The sequence below is a fragment of the Thalassophryne amazonica genome, chromosome 1 (assembly GCF_902500255.1).
Source record: "Thalassophryne amazonica chromosome 1, fThaAma1.1, whole genome shotgun sequence".
NCBI lineage: Eukaryota > Metazoa > Chordata > Actinopteri > Batrachoidiformes > Batrachoididae > Thalassophryne > Thalassophryne amazonica.
Window position 1 is genome coordinate 150,938,285 of NC_047103.1, and position 21,717 is coordinate 150,960,001.

The window sequence follows — 21,717 nt, forward strand, 5'->3', positions numbered from 1 at the left end:
CGGCTTTTCTGACGCCTCTAAAAAGCAACGTGTCTGACGCCTCTGACGCTTCCGACGCGTGAAAGGCCCATTAATCTGCAATAATGAGCCTGAAATAGCGCTGATCAAAATAATGAGGATAAAATCTATATCGGATTCCTGATCGGGATGCAACGTCCGATTTCGATCAAGTCTGAAACCAACGTGATCGGGCCCGATTTCCAATCACGTGATCGGATCGGGACATCCCTACTTGTAACTGAATGACGTGCAAACGAAGTGGGAACTTGAAGCGACAGCCATAAATGTGTCTGTGTTGGCTGTTGAGTGGGTCTTGCACATGCATGCGTGCCCTCTGCAGGCTACAGGTGCATCAGGGGAGGGATGGTGAGTAGGTAAGAATAAAAGTATGAGGGTGCAAGAAGTAAAGATGTACCCGTCTGCGCTGAAACCATCATAATTGATAACTTCTTTTGTTTATACTGGTGAAGCCATCATTTCAAAACTGAAAAATAAACAAGTTCATAAACCCACATATGGGAGAGTGGGGGCTGTGGTGGGGGTGGGGTGGGGGGGGTAGTCAAATCAGGAAGTTAAAAGAAAAAAAAAAATCAATTTATGCCAGAATTGGGATTCTTATTCTTAACGATTACGTTTTACACAGTCAAGCGTTTGTGGAAGTGGCAGTCGGGTTAAGTGGCAGGTGTTTTAACTGTAGCCCCGCCCCCTTTCTGCAACATCACACACACTTGCCCTTCAGATAGTGGGCCATCTGCCACAAGCATTCAGGAGGAACTCCTGTGTCAGAGCCCAATAGCTCCCTTTCACCCCTTTATCCTCTGCCTACACATAGAAGGAGGAAAAGGAACAACAAAACAAACAAACACACAGAAAAGGGCTCAAAATTTCAGTAGTCAAATATGGGTTCTGTTAACGAGTTATTTCTATCTACCTTTGCCCAACTGAAAACCGGTGCTGATTAATTGTCATATCTGCCATTCATTTAAACATGTCTACTCTGTATTAACTTCTGGTAAAAAGACATTCAGCATTTGTAATCCCGTGGCTTTGTGTTGTTGCTGTCAGATGAAGGTATTAGACAAGGAGGTGGAAACTGAGACGGCTGACTTTGCTAATCTGAGTCGGGTACAGAACATCCACCTGGCTCAGCCGCAGCTCACCAGCGCCGCTTGATCAGACAAACCCCTTAGGATGGACTGAGGTAAACGTGGCCTCTATGTCACATGTTTTGGCCCGCTGACAGAAGCCGAAGTAAACAACTCAGTCAAGTTTCACACTCAGGTTGGCCACGTGGTTTTGGCAGGGCAATCGAAAATTGACAAAATGCTTGTTATGGGTGTAGCAGGTCAGATTACCCTCTCAAGAAAGTCGGTTATAGTCTGGCCTTGGCCACATTAAACCACGAGGTATAAAATAACACAAATTGGTTTGGAGTATAGTTTGGTGTATGGAACCCTATACCCCTCTAGTCCAGACTCTACTGCAGGGTATTAAAAACAAAAGTTAATTTATAACTTGGGGTATAGTTTGAACTACAGAAGATTACACTCCATTAGTTCAGTTGATACCCCTTTATGATTTGCAAAATTAAATCTGTATTTCAGTGTCAAGAGATTTCCACCCTCCCCAGGGTATAAAATAATAAAAGTTGGTTTATAACTTGGGGTATAGGTTGAACTACAGAAGACTACATCCCATTTCCACACTCCCCATCATAATTTAAAAAACAAAGCAACTGCAACACAGAACATCAACATCAATAACAGTCAGTTTTGGCGTGACAAGTGTAACATGGTAATGTAATAAATATGAAGGTGCAGTGAGCAATGCTGCAGTCACCAGTATGTGAAATAACATCTTAATTTAATGTAATAATCTGGCCTTAGGGGTATGAAGCATCTTTCCAAAATAATACAAATAATACTCCTGGATATAAACTGCACTAGGCCAGAATAAAACCAGGATATAAAACAGGCTACCCAATTCAGCTAAATTCTGGTCAGGGGCGGGGAGGTATGTATCATGGGTTGTGACACGTGTTTTCAACATTAGTTACTGTGACCTCAAAATCATTCCACCTTCACTACAATTCACAGAATAAATGACTGTATCTACTACCATAAGCAACAGGTTGGCTGTTGTGTCCCACAGCAGCCTGTCGTCAAAGTTATTGAATTGGAGTGATGTCTCCATCTGGTGAACATTTACGGCTAATGCAGCAACAACAGAATTTCACCAAGAACTCTAGTACACTATACGAGGTCTGTTAGAAAAGTATCGGACCTTTTTATTTTTTGCAAAAACCTGATTTGAATCACGTGTGCATGCATGAGCCAACCTTGAACCTTCGTGCGCATGCGTGAACTTTTTCACACCTGTCGATTGCGTCATTTCCTGGTAAGAAGCCTTTGTGTGGGACGTGTGCTGTGCGCTCAGCGGATTTTCATTTTAAGGCAAAAGACGGAACGACTGGAGCAGCACTACTGCATCAAATTTTGCCAGAAACTGGGCGACAGCCAGGTGGAAACCATTCGGAAGATTCAGACGGCTTTTGGTGACGATCCTATGGGCATCACACAGATTAAGGAGCGGTACAACCGGTTTAAAGGCGTCCGCACAACGGTGGAGAGCGAGCCACGCTCCAGTCAGCCATCAACATGCTGAAATGACCAGATCATTTCCAAAGTGAACGCTGTGGTGATGCGGGGACCGTCATGTGACTGTCCGAGAAATTGCGGAAGAGGTGGACATCAGCACTTTTTCGGTACATTCCACTGTGACAGAAGATTTGGCCATGAAAGAGTGGCGGTGAAATTCATGCTGCTGCTGACGGCGCAGCAAAAGCGCCTCCGTGTTGAAGTCTCACAGGACATGCTGTGACATGCCCACCTCTTCCACAATTTCTCGGACAGTCACATCACCGAAAGCCGTCTGAATCATCCAAATGGTTTCCACCTGGCTTTTGCCCAGTTTTTGATGCGGCGCTGCTCCAGTCATTCCGTCTTTTTCCTTGAAATGAAAATCCGCTGAGCGCACTACACGTCCTCACACAAAGGCTGCTTACCAGAAAATGATGCAATCGACAGGCTGTGAAAAGTTAACGCATGCGCACAAAGGTTCAAGGTTTGCTCATGCAAGCACACGTGATTCAAATCCATCAGGTTTTTGCAAAAAATAAAAAGGTCCGATACTTTTCTAACAGACCTCGTAGTAATGTTGCACCCCAGTGTTATTATGTTATTATTGACTGGTATAAAGGCCCTTCGCACACTCAACCTCACACTGTCGTGCTACTTTGGAGAAGCCAACTGGATAACTTGCATATAACAGAACATACTAAACGTGGAGGGAAGCAAATTAATTCCAGCAAACAGGAAATGATTTAAACAGTTTATTTTAATAAATTTTCTCTCTAGGAACAGTAAGATGGTATGTATTACTTCTTCTATGCTGTGCATTCTGGTACTGTACACCTCGAGTGGCAACGCGGAATAAGGGAAGCATGCAGATATGCGTTGCTCAAGATCACGGCAGCGCTTAGCATTGCTGTAGTCTGCCCAAGCCTGAATACGCCTCCAGCACGCGTGGCTAAACTGATGCAGATGTAGGTTTGAGTCAGGACAGCACATGTTCCCAAAACGCTGGCTCACTGTGACCTCCTTCACCCCAAAGCAGCATGCAACATTTGGTTCAGTAAACAAGTCAGCTTCTCTCCCTGAATGCACTTTGGATAAGGAGGCCTCACCAGTGAGTTTGTTTGTTGGTTAAAAAAAAAGAAGTGGCTGCAATTCGCCTGGCCCAGCCAATCCCTGTCTTTTTCCTCCCCTCTCCCCCTTTAGCTTGTTTGACTTTTGCAAAGCGAACTAATGAGGCAGATGGGCAGCAGTGTGCACGTGGCGTCCTGCACCATTATGCGCTTTCATTCGCTCTTCCAGTCAGGCGAGCAGCGCAGGGAAACAAAACAGGCTTTGAAGTCTTTTTGCACATCTCTGCCAATCCACAACTGGAAAACAGATCAGAGAGAGAGAGAGAGAGAGAGATCCACCTGACTGTTCCACATGTGGACAAACGAGAGTCTATGCACAGGGGCTTCATCCTTTCTATCTTCCAACATCTTACATTCAACAAGTTTAAAAATGTGCAAGTTGTTAAATCTTAGCCACAAAAGCTGTCAAATAAATAAATAAATATCCTAATAATAACTCTGCAGGGAAAAAAAACAAAACAGTAATTGCAATATTAACCGATAATGAAAACAATCATTGGTTGTATTCCTGAATACCAGAAATCCTCTTGATGACTCTTTCCGACTTGCCTATATAGAGTAATGATTGTGAAACGTGGAGCATATATAAATATTTTAGGGGTGACACAATACATGTATGCATGCGATGGTTCGGTTCAACGGTACAACTCTGCACAGTACAATAGACGTGTGCTCATTTGTTTCTGTAAGTAACTTACATTTCATCTAATTTCCACAGACTGTATGTCCCTCTAATTTCATGCTCTGTGCAGGAGGCATGACCAGACCCATGAGATTGCTATCAGTGTCTGAGGTGAAAAAAGGAAACAGCGAGCCGGGCAGTTGAAGTGAGTGAATGGATTATTCCAATCACAAACTTTGGGACCACAAATGGAATTGGTTAATTACCTTTTTCTTTCAAAACATGAACCTGGAAGTGAAAAAAAAATTGTGTTGAATCGCTGGCCCCAGGACAAGTTCAGTGAGCCACCAACTTAGAAATTGATGTTTTATATGAATTATTGCAAAATTTCACAGATGAGACATTCACCAAATAATCACACTGCGTACAGTGATTTCAAATCTGTACAGAGTAAGGTTTTATGACATGCTTTCATTGGCGCAAAAATAAAACAAAGTTAAAATAGACTAAATATTGAAGGGGGTTTGGTCTGTCTGGCTCCACGGTCTGTCTGGCCGGTTTGGTCTGTCTGGCTCTCGCAGCAAACAAACAAAACAAAACACTTAACGTGCTGCGCAGTAAATTCCTGTCAATGCAAATGATGAAGGGATGTAATCAATTCATAAATGTTTAATAAAAAAAAAAAACAAAGTTTACATTCACACTTTGTCTCACAGTGCGTCTGACAGCAGCTCTGTGCTGTTCAGATGAACCCTCTGGGGTCCGAGGGCATTTTTTGGACAGTTCACTCGCCTGGCATAAATGTTTTATTATTGCTGTTAACAGCTCTCCCTGCATCCCACAATCAAGCTTTATGTCTCTTTTTTTCAGGACAACCTGTGCATTCAGAATATATATGTTTTTGTTGTGTTTTATAAGTGTAATAAATGTTTACCATCAATAATAGATAAGGAAAAAATAAAGCGAAAAATAATTTTACACACACTTTTATTCAAAACACACACCAAACTATAATAACTCTTTTGACACTTTATAAAGGTAATTTGAGGTCTTGTGTGAAAAACTGTACAACAAAAAGGTTCAAACAATAAACACAAATGCACATTTTGAACAATATATACAAAATGGTCTATGGGTTTTCTTGTCCATTGATATGGTAAACAGTGCTTTACACAGAGAAAGCAACAGAGTTATCCAGTAACATTCACATGCAAACTAGTGGAGCAATCCTGATAGTTACACACTCTTTGTTTGAGCATGTGAGATTGTCATCAGAGGCTCTCCGTGTGCTCCTGCTTTCACTGATCATTATGCGTAATGGCACAGGGCGCACTGAGTATGTACTAATAGTATGTACTCATTGGAGCACCCAGGGGGCTATTCAAACGAGCAAACTAGTAACATATTACTCCTGAAAACGATCTTTGGCTTTTCACGTGAGGTAAATCTGCCCTATGACTGGATTTTGGAAAACCATGTGACGGTGAACCAATTCCGATTGGACACTCACATTGCGCACGTCATCACACAGCTTCTATGGAGGAGTACCTAGATGGCGGATGGCAGGCTTGAAAGTCCGCGGAAGTTAACTTTTCAGCAAAACAAAAAAAAGTAAGTTTCTATCTCATATCATTCAAAAGTTATTTATAATTTAGTAAAGCTTGGTCTTAGCCGTCGTATACGACGGCGTCGGCCCAGAGGGTTAACGCTTCTGTGCATAACTCGTACCAAACCGTGACACCCTTAAGATTAGAGATTAGATAGAACTTTATTGATCCCTTGGGATGACTCTCTCAGGGAAATTGAGGTTCCAGCAACACTGTATAGCAGCACACAGGGTAAGAAGCACACAGCGTATCAAATGTGAAAGTAAAAAAAGAAAAACAGTTTGCAAATATAAATACAAATACACATTATAAATACCAGACATACTGATCAATACTGGTTTACTGGCTACTACTGTTCCTCTCATTCCTGACCTCTAATGTATATTTCATATATATATATATATATATATGTGTGTGTGTGTATACACACACACTCAGAAAGGAGAGAGAGAGAGAGAGAAGTGCCCCTCTAGTTTCACTGGTAAAAGCCACTTTCCATTCAAACAGTCTGAAGTGGGACAAAAACAAGCTGCTTCTTTTCATACGTGCTCCGCCTGGAATGTGGACTGTGACATCTAGTTACCTATTGGCTGCATAGCAACGCGCCCACTTTGTTGTTTTCCCCTCACCGCCTATACGGCCATGCGCATGAGCACATCCCCCACTTGTCTTTTCTCACGTACACGTGAGCTCACTCTGTCCGGTGAAAACTTGTTTTCCACACCAGCCTCCTCCCTCAGTGCAGGGTTTCATTTTATTTTATTCCTGGGACTGATTCGGGGAAAGAGAGAATGTGGCGTCTGCAGAGGACACACTGATGCATAATGCACCCTGTCCAACCAAAAAAACAACAGCCGGTGTTACAACAAATTCTGTGACGCACCAAGGCTGCGTCTGTTATTTGTTTGTTTGTTTGTCGCAGGATTACTCCAAAAACACATGATCCAGTTAAACTTAGCAGAGCAGAGATGTGAGAAAACTGCCATCAGGACTACTCAAAAACACTTCTCTGAATCTGACGACATTTAACACGTCATAGCAACACTGCCAGCAAAGCAACGTACGTTCTCATGCATGCACAGACCCTGCGCGGGCTGTACCTATTCAAAGGGTTGCGATGAACAACGCTACAAAAGGCAGGGGGTTGCAAAAGTTGCAACAAAGTTAACGCCATCATGTGCTTTTAATTTGGGTGAGACTAACAAAAAAATTACAGTATTTATAATGTTTGAGTTATTGTTTACACATGCTTGAAATATTTATCGCACTTTTGTCCATTTCTCATCAAGTGAGGAGTCATATGAGTTGGGATTGATGTGCTTTTTGCATCCTGTCAAAGGAATGCACTCACCTGAGTGCCCTTCGAGCGGCAACTCGAAAACAACAATTCTGATAAGAGTTCCAGAAATTCCGTGCAGCGACAGAACTTCAGGGCACCAACCAGTCTTATGACATCTCTGCTGATTTCTGCCAACTATCTTATTTGAGATTTAAAACATAACCGGCACCGAGCTGAAACGTGGAATTTGATGCAGCTGATTAATTCTGTGGAACTGAAATGTCTGCAGCTCAGGGTGACATTAAAAAGCAGCCGGAATCGTTCCCTCTGAGGCGTTTCTCCAGTCTTTACTACAACTAACAATCCATAGCGCATTGGTGTCACGTTGTTAATAAGTGCCATGTTCTGCAGTTTTCACCACGTGTGAATGTTTGAAATCAATCGTCACGGGCTCATCATCTTTAATTTGTAATAACGCTGCGGCGCTACAGCTGCGTACTGTCGTGGGGGGCAACGCTACTCCGTCATGGTGCTTGTTTACTTCAGAGCTCATCTTGGCCACATTTCAGGACAACCCATGTTGCCTTCATGTACTGTGGGAAACACTGCTACAACGGCAACAAGAAGGGGACAAATTAAATGTATTTTGATGAAAAGAACAAAAACACAAAGCCGATGTATCTCCTCATTTCCACAATTCAACACGTGTTATCGTTTTGTTCGATGTAAAGACATGATTCGCTCTAAATGTAAGAATATGGAAATAAGCATTTAGGAGGAGAACCTGAAGGCAGCATTAAGAACCACCCACTTTGATACTTTGAAATCCACACAGGCAGTTGGAATTTGAAATGAGTCAAAATACCTTGTCCGTTTTTTAACGTAAGAGTATGGAGGGAGGATAAATTCCACTGAGCTGCTGTTTGTACACTACAGCACCGCTCCCACGTATTTTACACCAACATCACATGAGATCCGTCACTCACTCCCAAAGCATTTTATCCAACTTACAAAGTGGCACAGATTTATAAGAAAATAAGCTTTTAGATGTGTTGAGGCTCGGTCACTCACCATTGGCAGTGGTTGCAGCCTCCTTGAAGCCCAAGCAGACATATGGCGAGCCGTGCAATCCGTTGATGCCCCCCTTGCAGCTGCTGGTGGGTTTGAAACCAACAAGATCCTCACATTTCTTCACATCTCTACTGTCCAGCAGGTTCAAGGCAATGTAACTGAGTCCGTTTGGGTAGCCAGCCGACATCTGCCGGTTCACGGGGCTGCCGTATTCCTCATCGGAGCCCTCGCTACTGCGGGCAGAGATGTTCTCCACCGAGCTGTGCCTCTTTAACGCATCGGTGCGGGCAAGCGAGGGGAAAACAGGTGTCACGGTGGCTGTAGAGGAGAAGGTCTCAGAGCTGTGGCGCCGGCGACCCTGAGGATTAGCTCTGACCACCTTGGCAGTGCAGTCGGGATCCACTGTGGAAGAGGCGCCCCCAAGTAAGAAGGCCCCAATGCCATCTGGGACGCCACGATCCTCCAGAGAATGCCTCCTCTCCCGGTTGTTTTTGCCACTGGAAAGCAATGGTTTAATTATGAGATAGCCCCCATAATATACTTTCCAAGTTCATGCTGGACTGTCAAGGAAAAAAATAGCTTTGTCATTGGGAACAGTTAAGCTGATCAGATAACAAGCCTTTTCCTTAGCAGATTAGCTTTTCAGCTAACTCTGAAAGCCATTTGCAGACCATTTAGCTTGCATTAAATTGAGTTCTAACTTTGTCAGCTAACATTTTTCTGAATAAACTGTAATGTTATTTTTGTACATCTTCCTTATCATCTTGGCATGCTAAACAATTTAGGGAACATCCATGTTTATGCTTGAACAAATTAAAATTTCACCACTTTAGGTTTCTTTTTCATGATTTTAAGAGAAAAAGGCCAAGCCAAAGCTAAATTCATATTATAAAAGTTAGAAGCAGCTTTAGCAAAATGTTTTAGCAGCTCATCAGTTTAATGTTATCACAGTTAGCAGATTAGCAGTTATTGAAGCTAGCTCTGAAGTTATGCTCACCAAAGTACAAACTCTATAAAGACTTATTCTTATTTACCTACGTCTCTTTACCCCACATTGTGTGCAGTTAATGGGCAATTTTTTTTTTGGTGTCTCACTCAGCCATGCTCTGGGATCAAACCCTGGGAACCCACATTATGACTTTAAGAGGCTCTTAAATCAGTGATAAAAACTTGCTTTCGATACTGGGGTACATACCTTGCTGTGGTCTGAGGAACAAGCTGTGGAGGTGAGCTGGTCATCCCAAACGCCAACTGAGTATAGTCACTTTTGGCCTCATCACTGAGGGTCTGCGATGTCTTTTCACCATCATGACTGCAGATGCCATCCTCCTCTGAGCAGGGGCACATGGGTAATTCTGGGAGCACATCCAAACACTCAGCGTGAGTGTCAGCCTCCCTTGGTGAGCGTGAGCCTGGCTCAAGGTTCATGTAGTCTGTCCTCTGGCCATGTCCACTGGAGCACAGAGATGAAGATCGTCTCTCTGAGGACTCGGAGAGTGAAGAGAATCTGGTGCTGCCAAAGTCAATGTTAATGTACTCCCCTGGGCTCCGAGGCTCTCCGGGCAGAGGGTATTCATTCATTTTGGGAAGGGTCCTCAAGGTGTCCAATGATAGCCTGTTAGGTCTTCCTAGTTTCCCTTTATGGGACAGGCTGTCTACCCGGCCGTATCTCACTGGGGAGGGTCCTGTAGGGCTTAACGGTGAGGCCTGAACTGTGCTGGGTTGCATCACAGAATAGTAGTCCGACTCCGTTGTCTTCTGCCTTGTGTTTTGGGGGCTCATCAACACGTACTGGTTGTCATCTTCATTCTTGGATGACTGAAGTTTAGCAGGGGGCGTGAGGGAGCTTGCCTGGTATGTTGGCCTCACGGCTGAAGGCTCACCTGCCATCAAGCTCAAGTAGTAGTCAGGAGGAGTTTGACGCGAAGGTGGGTTTCCAGATGACATATTCATGTAATCACCATGTCTGTCTGGACTCTCCATGGAGGCTTTGGAGCCACACCACATTCTCATGTAGCCATTGTCCTCCAAAGAGCTGCTGCACGGGGAATTAGATTTGTAGCCCCCATTGGCAGATACCTGAGGATGAACCCTGGGATTCACAATCTGCTTCGGTGATGAGACACACATGGGGCTCATGGGTACATAATTGTCCGCCTTACCAGAGTGTGGCGCGACGCCCGGAGTCATAGGCATGTAGCCATCTTCCCCTAGGTTGCTGCTGGAGCTCCTTGAGGAACCGATTTCAATGTCTCCATAATCCTCTGGGTAACAAACCTTAGGAGAGGCAGAGTGAGAGTTCTGTCCATGGGTCATTTTCATGAGTGTGTGCTCATCCAGGGAGGCTGAAGACAGTGGTGCCACCACTCTCTGCTGCCGTGGTGTCGTAAGGGAGTGGGTCCTCTTCCTGTATGCCAGACTTTCACTGCCAGCACCGAATCTGTTGCCATCCATCATTACGTAGCCACAAGGATCGTTAATGTCACGGGTTGGGGGTGTACTGGACAGAGAGTCAGGGGTGTCACTTCGGATCAAAGGGAGAAACTTGGTATCACCAGGACTTGAGCTGTAGTCATCGCACAGCATGAACCCGGTGTCACTGAGGGAGCCAGAAACGGAGGCACTGCAGCTGAATGGCCGTCTGACTTTATCAGGGGTGGTGATGTGAGCACCACCTCTGGGAGACATGCTGAGGGGGCTGGAGGCAGCTGGAGGAGAGTTGGACACTGGCACAGAATGGCTGTGATTCAGGTTGGTGGAGATCTCCAAGATCCTGCAGGTGCGCCCGCTGCTGAGGGTGTGTGACCTGATGAGGTGATTCCCAGAATTTGGACTGGTGGGACTCCCGTTCACGGATATGGATATCGATGCAAGTTGACTCATGCTCCCATCTCCCTCGCTGGCCGTCCTTATACGACAGGATGTAAACTTCCTCCCAGGAGATGTGGCCGCTGTACTATCTGTTCTGGATCTCCTCACCAAACCCGTCTGACTCGGGGGGAGATTGCTGATGTTGCGTCGCGTGGGCACAGATATTGGGTTAGTGCTGGCCGACTGACTTTTGCTCCGTGGCCTGAACTCAGACAGCTCCTTCATGGCCTCCAAGATCGTCTCATGGATGTTCTGTGCCACTACAGCATCTTCTGCCTGCATCCAGAACTCCCCAGACCCAGTGACAGCTGAGCGGCCCACCTCGATGAAGAAGAAACTATCAGAGTGGCCACATCTCCGGATGTTCATGAGCTGCAAACTGACAGCAGGTGTTTCCGAATTCAGCTTGACAAAACTGATGGTCCGACTGGACAAACATAACCTGTAGACCCCTATGAGGTTCTTGGTCTGACCTAGGCCTTTAGCTTTCAAGTTGACCTGCCAGACCTCCTTATAAGCAGCATTTGCAGGAGTAATGAGTCCATAGCTGGTCTCCTCAAAGCCCACTAAAGAGGACGTGGACGTGGGGGTGTTGTACACTTTGCTTTCAGCGATCAGCTCCGTTAGAACCCTGTACCAGTTCTCCTGCTCCTGCTCGTTGTCTGCAGCTACAGCAAAGTACTCGTCCTTGGTGTAGAGGGCGATCAGGTACTTGTGTTTGGCGTCGGCGCGTTTGTTTACGCACAGACACGAGTCCAAAGTTATCACCCGCTTGGGGGCCGACTTGTTTTTCCATTTCTTCTCGCTTTCATAATACTCCAGCCGCGCGGGACATCGATCTGTGGGCTCCCGGAGCACAAAAAACCGCTTCTGCCCGTGCTTCTGCTTCTTCAGGTGCCCGCACTTCTTCACGCCGTTTGTCCCGTTAGATAACAGGCGTCCCCCCGTTGCCGGAGGACTCGCCATTTCTCTTCTTTTCTTTTGCAAGTTCCACGCACAACTAACCCCTTTCTTCTTCTTCTCTGGATGAACTCCGACCAAAACGCCTTTTAATTTAATTCATAGCGGCTGTGTCGGCCGTGTATTCCGACCAGACCAGCAGCTGCTGTGACCGTGCAGAAAAACATGTGACGCTGCTGCTCTAAAAACAGAATAAAAACACAGCCACGGGGGGGCGGGGCGTGCTGCAGGGGCAGTGCCTGTCAATCACACGACTCTGCCACGTCTCATTGGCTGAACCAACCATTCAAAGCCCCGCCCTTTCTCACCCCCCTCCTCTTTTTTCATGACGGAAATCCATTGAAAACACGAATACTTGTTTATTTTCTGATACCGTTAAAGCGCCGTAAAATATATATCTGTAATCATTATTTTACATATCAGCAAAATGAGACCCGCGATAACTCTATCCATATTTCCTTTTAAAAACTGGATTACACTGTATTTAAACAGTGCGGCGGCGGAGTTGAAACCATTCATTTAAATAGGAGTAACTGTAAACAGCCCCGACGCTCCGTTTGTTATATAACAAGTGTTGTGGCCTATTTTTAAACCTGTGGGCATTCCTCTCCAGCTCTGCGTCGTCGTTTCCACTTGTAGGAGCTCACCATTTTGTCTCCAATCGTAAGCGTGTGTCCACATTTGGTAATTATTAATGATGTCGGTCGTGTGTTGAATTGCAGTTTTTTTGAGTGCGGAAAGGGGAAAAAGTTGACGAATCGTGGCGTTATTTTGTGTGTGACGTTACATTCTTTCGTGCTTATGCTGCACTTTTCTGTGCGTTTACAAAAAATGGTCACGTTTAATGAAAAAGCAAACACGAGTCTGTGCGTGTGCTGCAGAAATGGCGCCATCATCTGGCTGCCTGCGGTCACTGCAGCCTTCAACTCTTTTTCCGACATAAATTCCAGGGGCGTAGCCATGGAGGGACATGAGTAGAAACTAACGAGGGGTGAATCCTACGGAAGCGCATTGCATTCACTGGATAAAAAAAAAAAAATTGACCGCTGATGTTGTAATTATGAGAAAAGATCTCAGAATTATGCGAAAAGATCTTGTAATTACGACATCAGGATCTCATAATTATGAGATCAAGCTGTTTTTTAATTTATTTATTTTGTGTGTGTGTGTGCGCGCGTGTACAATGTGCTTCCGTACTTCCAGTCCCTCAGTAAAGACAAGCGTGAGAATTCCCGAGTCATAATCTGAAGTTATTGTACTTAGCCCCACAAATCTTAGAAACATGGTGTCTAAGCAGATCCTTACTCTGGATGGCATTACCCTGACCTCTAGTAATACTGTGAGAAATCTTGGAGTCATTTTTGATCAGGATATGTCATTCAATGCGCATATTAAACAAATATGTAGGACTGCTTTTTTGCATTTACGCATTATCTCTAAAATTAGAAAGGTCTTGTCTCAGAGTGATGCTGAAAAACTAATTCATGCATTTATTTCCTCTAGGCTGGACTATTGTAATTCATTATTATCAGGTTGTCCTAAAAGTTCCCTGAAAAGCCTTCAGTTAATTCAAAATGCTGCAGCTAGAGTACTAACGGGGACTAGAAGGAGAGAGCATATCTCACCCATATTGGCCTCTCTTCATTGGCTTCCTGTTAATTCTAGAATAGAATTTAAAATTCTTCTTCTTACTTATAAGGTTTTGAATAATCAGGTCCCATCTTATCTTAGGGACCTCATAGTACCATATCACCCCAATAGAGCGCTTCGCTCTCAGACTGCAGGCTTACTTGTAGTTCCTAGGGTTTGTAAGAGTAGAATGGGAGGCAGAGCCTTCAGCTTTCAGGCTCCTCTCCTGTGGAACCAGCTCCCAATTCAGATCAGGGAAACAGACACCCTCTCTACTTTTAAGATTAGGCTTAAAACTTTCCTTTTTGCTAAAGCTTATAGTTAGGGCTGGATCAGGCGACCCTGAACCATCCCTTAGTTATGCTGCTATAGACTTAGACTGCTGGGGGGTTCCCATGATGCACTGAGTGTTTCTTTCTCTTTTTGCTCTGTATGCACCACTCTGCATTTAATCATTAGTGATTGATCTCTGCTCTCCTCCACAGCATGTCTTTTTCCTGGTTCTCTCCCTCAGCCCCAACCAGTCCCAGCAGAAGACTGCCCCTCCCTGAGCCTGGTTCTGCTGGAGGTTTCTTCCTGTTAGGGAGTTTTTCCTTCCCACTGTCGCCACGTGCTTGCTCACAGGGGGTCGTTTTGACCGTTGGGGTTTTTTACGTAATTATTGTATGGCCTTGCCTTACAATATAAAGCGCCTTGGGGCAACTGTTTGTTGTGATTTGGCGCTATATAAATAAAATTGATTGATTGATAATCGAAAATCGGCCAATTTGTAACCTCTGACACTGCATTGTGATCCACACCACAACGCACACAAAGTGTGGATTTCCCACTAAACTATTCCTTGATGAATGAAACTCCTCCAGCGAGGCGGGGCACAGGGCCCACAGACTGGCATGTGCCCAGGTGGGAGTGAGCCCCGCTGTGTCCCTCAGTGGTCGGTGGGGCTGTGTGAGTGAAAGCTGGAAGTTGCCCCGTGCTTCTCCCTGGACATTCATCCGGGAGCACTTCAGGGGAAAAATCCAGACTTTGTGTTTGATTGTAGTGTGCTATCATTGGCTGAGCTCAGCCCGCGTCTTTACTGAGGGACTGGAAGTAGGGAAGAATATGCATAAAACAATTTAGACACCTGATCTTTTCTCATAATTATGTGATCCTGATGTCGTAATTACGAGATCCTGATCTTGTATTTACGACATCAGGATCTCGTAATTACGAGATCAGTGGTCAAATTTTTTTTTATATCCAGTGAATGCAATACGCTTCCGTAGAATCCAGATGCGACAGCTTTGGCTTTCTTCAGCAGGGGGAGAACTCACGTTTTCATTGCTTCGTCTGTTGTTTGGACTCCATTTCAATGTGATGAACCCAGCTCTCGTCCATTCGCCCTTTTAAGGTTTCAAGTCACACAAAATCTTGCAAAAATTTCAGATTTCGCCGCTCTGAAAGATGTCAGTAACATTGAGAAATGCATTGAGATGCTCTGATAAGGCTGCAATTTAACGTTTCAATGGACAACAGCATGAACGTCGTAAGGTAAAACTCTTCGTATATTTTGCCTAAAACTCTCATGAATGTAATATCTGGGTTTTTAGACGTTGTTGTTGTGTTTGTTTTATGTAAACATGCGAGAAGCTCAGGTTGTTCCTCTGTTATTTTCAGTGGGAATTGCTGTGAGCTGCGATCGCTTTCTGTTCATGTCATTCTGTTGGAAAATGAAGTTTGCTCTTTAACAACCTGCTTATTGTCCTGTTTGTCCTGTCTGTTCTGGAGTAATATATATATAAAATGCCCAAAATTCAGTTTGCATTTGTGAAGTTCCATGCAGGTTAAATGTAGCAGACATATATGTTTTAGCAAGTTTTCAGGATCTCATGCATACAGTCTCTTATAAATACAAATTTACATTTTGGTAGTACAATGTTCATTTGCAATTGGTGTCATGTGGTTTCTCTTTGTTGTTTAGACTGCAGCGACTCTCTGGCACGCAAAGGACTATGGGATATCTCAACAGGGCGAATGGTTACAAACTGTCGTGTGAAGTTATCCTGATCCGCCGTGAGAAGCCTTGGGACCCATCATGCTGAAAGTTTTGTCATTTACCCTTCTTCCGTCAGAACTGCATGAACTCTCTCCTGGAAAATGCCTATAGTAGTGGCTATATGATGCTCACTTACTCTTCTGTCAGCGCAAACCAGATCACGGATCTTTTGGATCATATTGGTTGAGATGCCAGCTCTGCATTTTCGTGATCTTGCTCCATTTTCAATGCTTGTTCTGCCCCTCCTGAATTTGCCTGACCAGCGTTTAACTGTTGCATAAGACAGGGCATCCTCCCCTAACGTCATTTCCATGTCCTCATGAAGATATTCCCTTTCTTGTGTCATACTGAATCATAGCACGCTCACCAACTTTGTCCATTTTGCCAGTCTGACATCACCCCTACTCACTTCACTGAAATATTGTGTCTGCAACATTGTATCCAGTTAGTCAAAATGTCACACATTCTCAAGAGAAATGTTGGTTTCTCACAATGGAAAAGATGGAGAACCACATCCTACTTTTTCTAGGTGAGGCTCAAAACTTCTCAGTCACCCCTTGTATGTCATATAAATCAGACAACCTTTTTTCTTAGTTCCTGAAAAAAAAAAATGATGGTTGCATTTGAGATACTGTACCAGTTATGTAACCTCCGGGGCTTAACAATGATTCTAATGCAGAAGTGCCAAAACCCGCAGTAGCTTGGCCACTTGTGACTGGCTTCAAAAAGAAAGTCAGTCCCTACATTCTTTGTGAATCCCCATGAAGAACAATCCAGCTGGTCACATAGTCTTTTCTAATCACGCGCCTTTTTTGTATTTGCTCATTGAGATAAGGCAGTCTGATTCTGTGAACTTCTTAAGTCCAGGTTAAAAACTCATCACATTGGACCTTGCTGTAGTGAAACACCTTGGGGTAACATGGGCTGTAATTTGGCACTACAGTATATATAAATAAAAGTGAACTGACTTGATGAAAGGGCGGTATAGTGACTCAGCGGTTAGCACTGCTGCCTCACAGTGAAAAGGTCCTTAGTTCACATCCCATTTGGTCCTTTGTGTATGGAGTTTGCATGTTCTGCCCATGTTTGTATGGGTTCCTCTGGGTGCTCCTGCTTCCTCCTACTTCCAAAGACATGCAGATTAGAACTGGAAACTTTAAATTGAGAGTGAAAATGCTTGTCTTTCTATATGTGTTGGTCCTGTGATGGACTGGCAGCCTGTTCGGGATGTACCCTGCGTTTTGCCTAGTGATTGTTGGGATAGGCTTCAGCCCCGTGACCCCTAATTGAGGTAAGTTAGTGTAGAAAATGATTGAATTAACTGAATTGATAGAGGCCCATGTTAAAATGCCCAACTTTACAGCAGAAATAAACATTATGTTTACAGGCTCCAGCCTGGTACAAAAAAGGTCTCTATAACTAGTTGCTTTTGCAACTAGTTATAGAGTAACTGTAGTTAAAAAACAAAGTGCTGTACTTAGTGACATATAACAATTAAAAGCAATGAAATAAATAAAAACAGTTATATATAACTAGTTAGGGGAGGTGATGGTCTAGTGGTTAAGCATTGGGCTTGAGACCAGAGGATCCTTGGTTCAAATCCCAGCCTGACCGGAAAATAGCTAAGGGCCCTTGGGCAAGGTCCTTAATCCCCTAGTTGCTCCCTGTGTGTAGTGAGCGTCTTGTATGGCAGCACCCTAACATGGGTGTGAATGTGAGGCATTATTGTAAAGCGCTTTGACTGTCTGATGCAGATGGAAAAGCACTATATAAATGCAGTCCATTTACCATTTTAGTTTCCCCTTTCAGGACAACTGCACAGGAGGTTAATATTGACAAATCTCATCACTTTAAGCCGTTTTTAGCCAATAAAGTTACAAATAATTAGGTGATGGTTGCTTTGAGCGACAATTAGTCTCTGAGGTTAAGGTGGCCACCCACTAGTAGACATAGCTATTTGCTGTGAACTGTGTTTGTCCTTTCTGTCCATTTGATTCCAAATATCTGAGATAATATGGTTACTGTGCAGTTAATTGTTCTGACAGAAGCCTGTGCTCTAGTATTTCTATTCAGCAAAATTTTAGTGTTATTTAATTTGTATGTTAGTGCCATGAGCATGAATTAGCAGGTATAAATAGCTTGGTGATAATAACTAAACTGATGGAGCCATGGTTATTGAGGCAATTATGCCACTCATAATTGTATTGCTTGCACCCAAAGCCATCTGTCATGAAAACAACTGCCCAGTCTGTAAAATATGCCTTAATCAAACACCTAAACCAAGGTTATATTGTTGGGAAAGTGTAAGTACACGGACCCACAACGGGGGGCGCAAATGAACGGACAATGGAATAGGTCAAATAACACACTTTACTGTTGTGAAAATGCACAACAAGAACAACAGATTACAATAATGGACAAAGTCAAATTCACACAGGTGTCGTGTGGGCAGGCTCGAAGATAGGAAATGCCTCTCCAAAGTAGAACCGGAACCACACGGTTTCCTCCGCCACCAGACCCCAGGAATACTGGAGCCGCCAAGTCCCGAACTCCCAGGTGGCCACTGCCTCCGCGTGTCGGACTTGGTACTGCTGGCGAGGAACAAAGGACAATTAAAGGAGGGCGCGTTCGCACCCAGGAATCTGAACGGCAGGTAAGTTACCTCCACCTCTCGTTGGAAAATACTCTCAGAGCAATGCACAAAAGTCACAAAGAGCTGAGCACGTTACCTTCTCGGTAGAAACGATATCTCGGCAAAGAGGTGGAGACGTCGTCCTGCTGATATACTCCTGCCGATCAGATGATTGGTAACAGCTGTTGCAGGTAATGCGTGACAGCTGTCACCCTGGCTGCTCCTGTGAGGCGGCTGCGCCCTCTGGTGCCTGGAGCCCGCACTCCAGACAGGGCGCCCTCTGGTGGTGGGCCAGCAGTACCTCCTCTTCTGGCAGCCCACACAACAGGACCCCCCCCCCTCAACGGGCGCCTCCTGGCGCCCGACCAGGCTTGTCCGGTGGCGGCGGTAGAAATCGGCCAGGAGGGCCGGGTCCAGGATGAAGCTCCTCTTCACCCAGGAGCGTTCTTCAGGTCCGTACCCCTCCCAGTCCACCAAATACTGGAAGCCCCGGCCCATCCTACGGATATCTAAGAGCCGGCGCACAGTCCAAGCCGGCTCGCCATCGATGATCCGGGCAGGAGGTGGTGCCGGACCGGGAGTACAGAGGGGTGAGGTGTGATGGGGCTTGATCCGGGACACGTGGAAAACGGGATGGATCCGCAGTGAGGCCGGAAGCTGAAGCTGGACTGATGACCTTGATGATTTTGAACGGACCGATATACCGGTCCTGCAGCTTAGGGGAGTCCACTTGAAGAGGTATGTCCTTGGTAGACAACCACACTGCCTGCCCTGGCCGGTACGTAGGGGCCGGGGTCCGCCGACGGTCTGCATGGGCCTTTGTCCTCATCCGGGCCCTCAGCAAGGCAGAACGGGCGGCACGCCACACCCGACGGCACTTCCGTAGGTGGGCCTGGACCGAGGGCACACCGACCTCTCCCTCAACCACCGGAAACAAAGGAGGTTGGTACACCAGACATACCTCGAAAGGGGAGAGGCCGGTGGCTGAAGACACCTGGCTGTTATGGGCATACTCGATCCAGGCCAGATGGGTACTCCAGGCCGCCGGGTGCGCGGCTGTCACACAACGCAGGGCCTGCGCCATCTCCTGATTGGCCCGTTCTGCTTGCCCGTTGGTCTGGGGATGATACCCGGATGAGAGACTCACCGTGGCCCCCAGTTCCCGGCAGAAGCTCCTCCAGACGTGCGAGGAGAACCGGGGACCGCGATCGGAGACGATGTCTGTTGGGATCCCATGCAGCCGGACGACGTGGTGAACCAGGAGGTCCGCTGTCTCCTGGGCCGTCGGGAGCTTCGGGAGGGCCACGAAGTGGGCCGCCTTGGAGAATCGGTCCACTATCGTGAGGATGGTGGTGTTGCCCTGGGACGGCGGGAGGCCCGTGACAAAATCCAGGCCGATGTGGGACCAGGGGCGATGGGGCACGGGCAGCGGCTGGAGCAGTCCCGAAGCCCTGCGATGGTCAGCCTTGCCCCTGGCGCAGGTGGTGCAGGCCTGGATATAGTCCCGGACGTCGGCCTCTAGGGATGCCCACCAGAAGCGCTGCCGGACAACTGCCACGGTTCTTCGCACCCCTGGATGACAGGAGAGCTTAGAGCTGTGACAGAAGTCCAAGACTGCAGCCCTAGCTTCTGGTGGGACGTAGAGTCTGTTCTTCGGCCCAGTTCCAGGGTCCGGGCTTCGTGCCAGGGCCTCCCGGACGGTTCTCTCTACGTCCCAGGTGAGGGTGGCCACGATAGTGGACTCCGGGATGATGGGTTCCGGTGGATCCGACAACTCCGTTTTGACTTCATCTTCATGTACCCGAGACAAGGCATCCGATCTCTGGTTCTTGGTCCCGGGACGGTAGGTGATCCGGAAGTCAAAACGGCCGAAGAACAGTGACCAGCGGGCTTGCCTGGGGTTCAGCCGCTTGGCGGTCCTGATATACTCCAGGTTCCGGTGGTCAGTGAAAACCGTAAATGGCACGGACGTTCCCTCCAACAGGTGTCTCCACTCTTCAAGGGCCTCTTTCACCGCAAGGAGTTCTCGATTGCCGACGTCATAGTTCCGTTCGGCCGGGGTCAACCTGCGGGAAAAATAGGCACACGGGTGAAGGACCTTATCGGTCTTCCCGCTCTGGGAAAGCACAGCTCCTATCCCTGAGTCTGAGGCGTCCACTTCAACCACTAACTGGCGACTAGGATCGGGCTGCACCAGAACGGGTGCAGACGAGAAGCGCCGTTTCAACTCCTTGAACGCGGCATCGCAACGATCCGACCAGGTGAAGGGGACTTTTGGTGAGGTCAGGGCTGTCAGGGGGCTAATTACCTGACTGTAGCCCTTAATGAACCTCCTGTAGAAATTTGCAAAGCCGAGGAACTGTTGCAGCTTCCTACGGCTAGTGGGTTGGGGCCAGTCTCTCACCGCCGCAACCTTGGCCGGATCAGGAGCGACGGAGTTGGGGGAGATGATAAACCCCAGGAAGGACAAAGATGTGCGGTGGAACTCACACTTCTCGCCCTTCACAAACAGCCGGTTCTCCAACAACCGCTGCAGGACCTGACGTACATGCCGGACATGAGTCTCAGGATCCGGAGAAAAGATGAGTATATCGTCTAGATATACGAAGACGAATCGGTGCAGGAAATCCCGCAAGACATCATTAACCAATGCTTGGAACGTCGCGGGGGCGTTTGTGAGGCCGAACGGCATGACCAGGTACTCAAAGTGACCTAACGGGGTGTTAAATGCCGTCTTCCACTCGTCTCCCTTCCGGATCCGAACCAGGTGGTACGCATTTCTAAGATCTAGCTTCGTGAATATTTGGGCTCCATGCAGGGGCGTGAACACTGAATCCAACAAGGGCAATGGGTATCGGTTACGAACCATGATTTCGTTCAGTCCCCGGTAATCAATGCATGGACGTAGTCCGCCATCCTTTTTTCCCACAAAAAAGAAACCTGCACCCATCGGGGAAGTGGAATTCCGGATCAACCCGGCAGCTAAAGAGTCCCGGATGTAGGTCTCCATTGATTCGCGCTCAGGTCGTGAGAGGTTGTACAGCCTGCTGGACGGGAACTCAACGCCTGGAACCAAATCAATGGCACAATCATACGGACGGTGGGGGGGAAGGGTGAGCGCCAGATCCTTACTGAACACATCCACAAGGTCATGGTACTCCACCGGCACCGTCCCTAGATTGGGCGGGACTCTGACCTCCTCCTTAGCCTGGGAACCGGGAGGAACCGAGGAACCTAAACAT

At 46.4% G+C, this 21,717-nt stretch overlaps 1 protein-coding gene across 2 annotated transcripts in view; it reads right to left on the reverse strand.

Annotated features, from left to right (window-relative positions):
- Positions 1 to 12,369, reverse strand: part of irs2a (insulin receptor substrate 2a) — a 48,769-nt gene extending 36,400 nt beyond the window's left edge. For both annotated transcript variants that reach the window (XM_034176126.1, XM_034176116.1), the window contains exons 1-2: positions 9,541 to 12,369; positions 8,346 to 8,842 (exon numbers count right to left, since the gene is read on the reverse strand). In XM_034176126.1, the coding sequence (XP_034032017.1) occupies positions 8,346 to 8,842; positions 9,541 to 12,182 (3,139 nt within the window). In that variant the 5' untranslated portion in view covers positions 12,183 to 12,369. The remainder of the gene's footprint in view (positions 1 to 8,345; positions 8,843 to 9,540) is intronic.
- Positions 12,370 to 21,717: the final 9,348 nt, after the last annotated feature.